Source organism: Panicum hallii, chromosome 5 (assembly GCF_002211085.1).
Source record: "Panicum hallii strain FIL2 chromosome 5, PHallii_v3.1, whole genome shotgun sequence".
NCBI classification, from domain to species: domain Eukaryota; kingdom Viridiplantae; phylum Streptophyta; class Magnoliopsida; order Poales; family Poaceae; genus Panicum; species Panicum hallii.
In genome coordinates, this window is record NC_038046.1 from 27,783,230 (window position 1) to 27,793,050 (window position 9,821).

General features: G+C 46.9%; 1 protein-coding gene across 1 annotated transcript; it reads right to left on the reverse strand.

The window, feature by feature from the left end:
* Positions 1-7,326: 7,326 nt before the first annotated feature.
* Positions 7,327-9,562, reverse strand: LOC112891621. Its single transcript, XM_025958527.1, has one exon. The coding sequence runs from the start codon at positions 9,560-9,562 to the stop codon at positions 7,364-7,366; it is 2,199 nt and encodes a 732-aa protein (XP_025814312.1). The 3' UTR covers positions 7,327-7,363.
* Positions 9,563-9,821: the final 259 nt, after the last annotated feature.

The following is a 9,821-nucleotide window of genomic DNA, read 5'->3' on the forward strand; positions in this document are numbered from 1 at the left end:
GAGATGGGCCGGCTTGGCCCACGCAGGGAGATGAAAAGGAGAGGGTGTTGGGCCTCGGGTGGCCCATGCGGGAAGGGAAAGAGGGGGCCCGGGAGGGAAAGGAGAGAGAGGAGGGAAGGAGTGGGCTGTTGGGCCGGGCTGCTGCTCCCTTCTCTTCTTTTCTTTTCTTTTCTACACTCAAACCACTCAAACAACTCCATTTGAATTCAAATAAATTTGAATTCAAACCCAACACCAATAAAACAATGCACCAGCATGAATGCACAAGCAAGTTGACCTTATAATTAATTTTTATTTTCTTGTGTTATAAATCGTTTTAAATGCCACAATATTAAGGGAGAGCCTGAAAAATTTATTTAAGCCCAAATAGATTCATTAAAATTTAAGGAAATTATCTTAGGGTGTTACAGCAGAGCAGAAGCCAGAGGAAGAAGAAGGAGAGAGGGGGTCCGAAGGACCTTTCTGGAATTTGCAAAACCTCAGGAATCTCACTGTAAACTAAATTTTTCCCGCTGTTCCAAAGCTCTAATGAAAATATGGTCAAAATGAAAGTTGTAGAGTTTTTCAAATCCTACAACTTTGTTTTAGGGCTTAAGTTCAGAAACCTAAAGCACAATGATTTATTTTTCCATTTTGCACTCAACTCAAAATTAATAAAGTTTTTGTCTTTAATCATGTGAATTTTATGAAATCTTGGACTTAACTGCAAACAATTATGACTGGTCATGATTACTTTCAGTTTTACATTTTATCCCCTAGTAACTTTTGAAAGTTACTTTTGTAATTCAACAGTTGCATAAAAGGACTCATACTTTTGGAAAATCATACATAGGTCCTTATTTTCACAAATGCACTCAATTCAACACACACATTTCAACACAACCATTACAAATGAAACCTTTGGGTAAATACACATTTTTTTTACAGGGCATAAAGTAAAGAAAATGTGTTTGCAAAACCACCCTTCACTTATTTTAAAGTTATCTCCTATCCAATTATATTTTGCAAAAAAAACCCTAGTTTTTTTCCGTAATTATAAAAATACCCCTTTTACTTGTATTTAAGTTTTTTTTAACTTCACATAAACACACACAAGCTTTACACTAACAAGCACATACTTCGCACTAACAAATAATGTGCCTAGCTTACAAGTATATGAACCGTCACATTCTCCCTCTCCGCCCACCTCCATCACCCCTCCCGGCCGCCGCTCCTCCTGCTCTCCGCCGCCGCCGCCGCCGTCGCCGCCCGCTCCTGCAGGATCCAGATCGCCAACAGGAGGGGGAGTTGGTGAAGGCACGGAGGTCTGCGGCGGTGGGGGTCAACGAGTGGGAGAGCAGGAGCGGAGCGCGGAGGTGGAAGACGCGTGGGAAGAGGCGGAGGAAGTGGAGTGGGCTACGGCGGTGGAAGCGGCGCATGATGTTCGGTAGCGCAACCAGCTCAGGGGAGGCCCACAGCGCGTCGACTAGTGGCGACGCCGCGATAAGCGGGAGGTGCGTTGCTGCGAGGCGCTCGAACAGGTAGCTGGCCGCGTCTCCGTCGATGGCGAGGGCAGCGGGCGGCTAAGCATCGCCTGCACGGGCGAGGGCGTGGCGTTCGTGTCCACGTCGGCCGACCGTTCCCGGCGGACGTCGGGCTCCTCAACCCACCCGATGCGCGTGCTGCTGCTGGACAAGCTCGCCGTCGGCCCCGCCCTCCGGCGTGCCGCTGCTAGACGAGCTCCTAGTCGGCCTCGGCTCAGAGGGGTTCCGCCCCTCGGACCCGCTGCTGCTCGTCCAGGTCACGAAGTTCGCCCGCGGCGTGTTCGTCGACGGCAAGTTGCTCTTCAGGTGCGCCCTGCTCTCCCTTTCCTTTCTCATCTTCAATTGTTTGCAAGATCTTGGATAAAAAAGGTTGCTCTTTGTTGTTAATCGTGGCTTGTCGTTTGCTCATTAAAATTACTGCTACCTGATAATGGATGGATCATGGAGAGATAAATCAATATATCTTCTATAGTCTATTCTCAACAGCATCAATATCTTTTGCCTGCTATTTAAGCTATATCGTGCTATGTTTTGATTGTTCCTAGCCTTTCAGCCTTCCATGCTCTAAGGTTGCGCCCTCAAATTCAGGCTCTTGGGAGCTAGATAGTAGGAAGGTATTAGTATTTCTTGTTAGCTGCTATTTTTTAGCTTAAATAATGATAATTTGTTAGGATTTTGTAGTCACGGATTATAGTGAAAGCCCAAAGAAGCTTTACAGGAATCCTGAAAGGTAATTGAAGGAAATCCATTCATATATCTATAGCTTTCACCTTTCATGTTTTCCCACTGTTCTTTGTTTACCTCTAATGTTCCTTTCCTTATTTTAGTCTCATGTTAAAAGTAGCCCAATTTATTTTTTAATACTCTATACTTTTCAATGCTGATGCTGGACAAAAGATCATGAAGGAACCTGAACTTATAGCTCCCCAAAATGAAAGAAATGATCTAGGTGATCAGCATGAATGTCTTGGATGTTTTAAAGACAGATCGGATCTTGCTCATTGTGATTTTTTCACTGTTAACTCCATGAAGGTAGTTTGTTCAAAGAAATGATAATGGCGTGAAAGGAGGAGTATGAGCAACTTCCTCCCTACATGAAGAGTCTAGTATCCTGGGAGGTCTGAATTTCTTAGGTACTTGGACGTTTGTAGTTCTATCCATAGAACTTTATGCGTGCTGGATATGCATAGTCATAAAATTACAGCATGTGGTTCTTGAAATTAGCAACTTTACTCTCTAAGAAAATCAATTGAAGACAAATATTCTGCAATATCTTCACTTTCTATTTCCTCAAATTATTGCTTTTTTTTCTTTGTCTTTTTGATCCAAAATGGACTCATGGTGTCGTGATTCATGAGCCATGGCAATAGCTATGTTATCAGTGTCGTCTGCCTCAAAGATGCGGCTGTTTTGTTGCATCAGGATTTGTAGGATGGAATATGCAAATTAAATTCATACTTTGGCAGTAACAGTGCATTGAATCAAGATGATATTCGAGCAATAGGGCTTGGTATGTGCAGTTACTTCTCTTCACATGTAGATTTGAAAATATCAAATGTTATAGCACTCGGTTCCATTTTTTTCTTAATTGGAGTTTTGGGTGAACAAAAACTTATTGTCAGATTGTTGTTTCGTTGCCACATGCTCTTGATGAATTTCTATTGTGGTAGCTAACATTTGTTGTGTTACGGTAGGTAGCCATGGTTCTTAGATGTGGCAAAATCACGCTCTTTGAGGATTGCAGTCGTGGTTTCCAAATATTGATTTATGGAAGTGTTGTGACATAAGGCTTTAAAATTTATTCTTAAATGTGGGGATTTCATCTTAAATTTCTTTATAAGAACTCCATTAATGAATTTGTGAATGTTGCATATCTTTCTAATACTGAAGTTAAGATGATGCCTTCATGCAAATGCAAAGAAAATTAAAAAGGAATTGAAAGGTGTTGATCTAAATGTTCATGCATCTGTTCATCCTTCTGTTAGAAAAAGCCATTTATTATTTTCACATCCAAGGAACAATAGGAGTTTGAGTACATATGCACAGTTTAGACTGCCACTGTGCTATATAGTGTACACAAGTACCATGATGCACAACCTGCATCTGTAGTTCCTTATACTCATTTGTCATCTTTGTGATAGGTTTGGACCTTGGAATATAATGCCTCTATTATGTCCTTATTGTGCAACATAAGACCTCTGGTTTTGTTATTCTTCCTGCTCTCCTATGTTTATTTCTAATTTTCTTGTGTGCTTTCTTAATAGGATGGTAAATTGCCAATAGAAGTTGCTGCATCTAGAGGATGGGCGGTTTGTGTTGAGATTTTTTACATGTAACAAACCCTTTGGAGAAATTTCCAAACCTGAGCATTCCTCAAATGTTTAAACAAGAAGCGCGTATTCTTGCTCTCCAATGTTTATTTGATTCTATTACTCAATTTGATTGTTGAAATGGTAGGGCGGGCATCGACGCCGAATGTTCTAGTTGGATGCAAAAAGGAGGTTAGAGCCTAGCTCGTCATGAACGCACCTAGCGGCCATTTTCCGATGGCCTGCTCGCATGGTGATGCCCTGCTAATGTTACAATTAGTATGTAATTAGTATGTATTAACTCATTTTAATGTATGTGAAAGAATATTAAATAAATTAAGAACTACTCGAGTATAATTGGTGATGATTATTTAATAATTTTTATTTTGCGCAACATGTCTTTATGCGGGCAACGAAAGAACATCTCCCTGTGACCTGGTTGGAGCGAACCATGCAACCAAACAAGTGGGGCTTGCACGTGCAGAGTTTGGTGGAGGCCAGATTATCTTATACGAGTCAGGCTCTCTACGAAAGAGAACCAATCACACCCTATATTATTTAGGCGCGTCTTCTTTCCACGTGGTGGCTGTATCTGATTTTGTTCTTTTTAGCTGTGTTACAGTGATGATTAGGGCTGTGCATGCATGCTTAGGCGGCAGTCTGAAGTTTTATTTTTGTCGCCTCTTGTGACAAGTAATCGCGCTCATATAGAAGACCCCCTGGCCAGCGGGAATACTAGCAGTCGCACGCGTGACAGGCAGTAACCTTATTGACAGGCAGTAACCTTAATCTGGTCACACAAGCTAGATACCTAGGTCTTTTTTATTTTATATTCGCCCGCAAAGGCATGCCGAGCGGTATTTTGGTCCGCTGAGAAGTCAGGGCTAGCTAGGCTGACGTGTTGCATGAAAATTCATGCAAATATAAAAACAACAGTCACTCGCAAATTAGATATTCACATAAAATTCTGATTATATCGTTGAGACCAAAACTTGACTATATTTAGATAAAAGTATTATTAAAATATCTTTTTAAATATGGAATAGTTTTTTTTGAAATAGAACAATTGTTCTAGCTTCGTAAACAAATTATTCTACCTTCACAATTAAAATGTTCTAACTAAACATTATTCAAATATATGCAAGTCTAGTCTTATTTTGAACATCTCATCGTTAGAAGTACAGTAGTGAAATCAGTCTCTAATTGGAGTGTTTAGTTTGGAAAATATTTATATTTTTGTTTGAGATCGTACTTTTTACATTTCAGACTATGTAGCAGTCCACCACCATAATTACAGCCCATATAAACTTCTGGAGGTCAGTATATTTGACGAGCGTGGCTTCCGTGGCTTCTGTGACCAATCAGCTCCTGGTCACACGCGTGGCTCGGAACAGCCCCCTGGCCAGGCAGGGCTTGCGCTCGAGATGTTTGGCTTTCATTTGGAAATAGAATAATTTAATTTAATTTGTTGCTCCATGGTGCCAAAGCCCGCCCGTAGCAGCCCGCATGATTAAACCAGGCCCAATCCGATCTTGTCTTTTTTCTGGATAGGGCCGAAATGCTGAGGTAGCAGATCATTACTGTCCAAGAAGTAGCATAAGCTGCAGGTCTTTCAGCAACAATTGTGTCTCCAGCACGCTAAGTATCAATTATTATCTGGTTTTATGTAGATCAAAACCGTGTGTACTTCCTCTTTTCTCCTTTCCTATCTTTGAGATGGCACTTTTTGGGCAGAAGGGGATGCAAAAAGCTATGCCCCGCATCTTTGAGATGGCAGTTTGTGTAGCCAGTAGGGGATAAGCTTCCCTGGATCTGGGAAGTTTCTCTTTCACGGTATTGGAATCGCTTGATCCATTTCCTTGATCGCTACTTATGGGCGTTTAGCGTACGCGCAAAATATGCCAAAAGAACCGCATCAGTATCTTACGAACATGACAGCAACACGGCTCCAGCACGTGGTGATCTGGCTCTGAGCGAGTGCTGTGGCACCTGTGCTAGTCTCTTTCTTCCAAGAAACCGCCAGGAAAGGCCAGCTTCTCCGGGTAAAAGCCTGCAAGGTGTGTGCAACCTGCATAGAACAGGTAACCAACGGGACAAAGATTATTGTTCACGGTGACGGTGGATGCTGCCGTTGCCGTGCAAGCTATGTTCTGATGCTTAGCTGGCCATTTTTTTGCTGACATTAAACTTTTTTTTCAAAAAATGACTTTTTCGTTTTGGTACTCTGATTCCTTAGGAATTACGGGAACAGATAAACTTTTTCGTTTTGAAGACTTTTTTTAGATAATGCACTCCTTATGAAGACCTAAATGAACTGATTTACGAAAAAGTATGTGACAAAAGGAAATGTAACAGAAATATGGAATTTAATTAGTTACGTAATCATATACACCATGTGTCTCTCTATTGGTGTACAACACAGGTTCAACGTCCGTTAGATTTATCCTTTTAGTTTTACTATATACTCATCAATCAATGGAGATCTTGCTTAGGTACCAATCACCCACATTTGTACTAGAAATTGAGGGGCCCTTTGGAACGGAGGAAAAGTATAGAAATTTTGGAAGATTCAAAGGATTGAATCCTAATTATTATTTTGAAATTCCTATAAAATGGGCTCTTCCGTGGATATTTTGGAGGAAAATATAAAGTCGAAGCTAATGTTTTCTTTCCTTTGTTATTCAATGTAGCATCGGAACATATGTTTTTGTATCTTTCACATGTTTTAGATTCAAGTAGGATTTCAATTGCATCTCTACTCCAATACTATGTTTTTCCTATTCATTCGTGTTTGTGAATCCCGTGTTCCAAAGAGATCTTGAATGGAATGGTGACTTGGACTTTAGGGGCCTTACATGTGCCCAGCCGTAGAACAAACCTTGGGGAGGCTTGCTTGCCGACGGTGGATGTGGGAGATACAGTGGCGGAGCGGAGGCGATGTGACCACCACTGAAGCTAGGTTGTAGGACACCCGGAGTGCGTGGTGGGGGGTGGTGGCGTCTGGCCCTGACGGGGTTTTGAAAAGGATAAATTGGATGCGTCAGGTTGCAGAGGATGGCGGTGGGGGTTGCAAAAGCCGAGCGGAGGTGGTGATGCTGGGCAGGGACGCATGGTGCTTTGGCCACGAGGAGGAACCTACGACGTTGGGCGTCATCACATCGTCTCGTGCAGCTCGATAAGAGAGGGGTGACGTTGAAAGGAAGGTGCGATCTGGACGGTTAGATCGAGATCCAATCGCCGTTATCCGTGATTGAGGATAAAAACAATTTTTCAACGGACTAATAATAAGATTTTTGGTGATATAAACACAGATCGCCATCTTCGTTGGCCTTGTATGTTGTAGAGCCAATAATTAATTATGGTAACATCCAATTTTGTCCAGATGAACAAAGTGGAAATGTAAAAGAAAAAAAAGAGATAACGATCGACCTGTATCTATAATTTCACATACCCAAACCACGTACAGTACACTTTTTTTTTTGCGGGTAGCCACATACAGTACATACAAAGAAGAAAAAAATATTGATATGATTAGACTGAGATATCAGTGCTCTCTGGCCGCTTAACAATGCCTGCGTGACCGAGCAATGCCCAGAGCACGGTTATGAACTCGCCCCCGCCGCGGAGTGACTTGGCATGCGGCGTCGCGTTCTCTGACGGCGCGAGGTAGAGGATGAGCTCCGCCCAGAAGTCGGCAAGCACCTTCCACGTCAGCTCCTCGTCGGCGAGCTCCTCCACCAGCTGCCGCCCGAGCTTGGACGCCTTCTTCAACGTCGCGTTCATGCTCCCGCCGAGGCACGTAACCGCGCGCTCGTACCGCACGACGGGCCCGGCGCAGCGCGCGAGCACCCTCGTCACCTCCTCCACCACGCCCTCGTAGAGCTCCTCCGTCCAGACGAGGTGGTCCGGCAGGAGCCCCGGCTTCAGCGCCACTAGGTAGGCGCAGTAACGGGACAGCCGCGTCGCAACGACCACCTGTTCGTTGTCCCCGTCTCCGTCGTTGTCACTGTTGACATTGCCATGGGCTCCCTGGGAGCGCTTGAGCTCGGCGAGCCTGGTAGCGACATGCCACATGAGGATCTGCTCGGATAGGCTGCCCAGCACCAGCTCTGCATTGTCCTCGCCGGTCGCGCTAATGCGGCAAGCCCAGATGAGCTTGTCGGCGACGCCGTTGCGTTGCAAGGACAGCTCGCCATTCCCGAGCCTACCCTGCTGGTTTGCTCTTAGCGTCTCCACGATGGCAGACTTAACCGCCGCCGGCACGACGACGGTTTCCTTGGCGATCCGGTCGACCTGCCGGGAGACGCAGCCGCAGTAGCAGAACCGGTGCTGCAGGATGGACATTTGGCAGAAGCGGTCATCCCATTGTTGCATGGCCCGTAGGCGGAGCATGCGGACGAGCTTCCGACGCGCCAACGGCGACTTCAGCCACGACGGGCGTCGCGCGTACTCGCAGATGGTGGACACCTTGATCCAGTCGGAGCAGACGTAGTTGGCGATCTCCCATCCCTCTGTGAACACGATGGCGACGATGAAGGAGATGGAGACAAGGACGTCGAGGCCGACAATGACGTGGAACATGGTGTCGTGGTCCTGCAGGTAGTTCCTGAGGTCCAGGTAGTCCTCGGCGAGCGCCGTGCCGCGGTTCGTCATGTCTTGCACGATGGCGCCGCCGGCAGCGAGGCAGCTGACCCACGTGGCCAGCACAAGGATCGCGTTGAGCACCGGGAACCACCTGCCGCTCGCGTAGAAAACGGCGAGCTTGGAGTAGAGGAAGTCGGCGACGAAGGACAGCTCGGTCTCGACCACCTGGAACACCCGCTCGGGGCTCCCACTGAGGAGCCCCTCCTGCACGAACGCCATAGCACGGTGACAGCCGGCCTCAGCGAGTGGGCACCCGATGAACCGCCGGAGCTGCAGCTTGAAGAGAGCAAAAGAGAGGCAGAGATCCTTGAGGTGCGGGCAAGAGGCGAGGAGCGGGTCGCCGGATGAGGAAAGCCGCCATATCCTGTCCACGGTGACGAGATGCCCATGCCCGCCGTCAATGGACAACGACGGCGGAGATGCCCGGTCAATGCGGTACCCCTGCGGCCTCGCCTCAATGTGGAGTTTGTCCTCACCCATCACAAAGTAAGGAGGCACCTTAACCTCGTCGTGGCCGCCTTCGCCTGCCTGAGCTTGCCCGTGTATTTGCTTCATATAGTCGGCGACGAGGTATGCGTTGAGGCCAACGGCGAAGGAGTTCTTGGCGAGCTCGGCAGCGACGAGCCTGTGGATGAGCTTCAGGAGGCTGAGCACCCACAGCCAAAGGAGGACGCCGGTGAGCAGCGGGCTCCCGGCGGCGCCGCCACTGCTGATGATAAGGAACGCCACCCACCCCATCCTTGCAAGCTGCTCGACCGAGGGCCGGAACTTGCTTCCGTTGGAGCCACCGCTGCTGATGGTCGAGGTGGAGGAGCGGGCGGTGTCGATGGTGTTGCGCAGGATCTGGAGGAAGACGGTCCAGGAGAGGAGGAGCGGCACGCGCGCCGCGTCCCACTTCGCCGCGGCAGAGACGGCGTAGGACACGAGCGGGAGGAAGAGGGTGGAGGCGGCCCAGACGAAGAGGCGGAGTGCCGGGTGGCCGGAGCGGCGGCGGTAGGAGCTGAGCACGACGAGGATGGCGAGGAGGGCAATGCTGACGATGGCCGCCACCTCCATGAGGAGCAGATTCACGAGGCTGGAGGCCATGGCTATGCTTCCAGTCCACCGTGCAGTGGTAGCAATGAGCAAATGGAGAGAGTAGAGGCCTTCAATCTGCAAAGCTATGCGCGCGAAAGATGATGGCTTTGTTTCATGCATGTGACTTGTGATTTGTGCCTAAGTTGCATGACGATCAGGTGGATCATGTCAGGAGAAGGTTGGACTACAATTCAAGCTAAAGATACGATTCTTTGTACTGGTTCCAGAGTCTAATTAAGCCCGTTCAGAAGCAAAGCCATCACTTTTG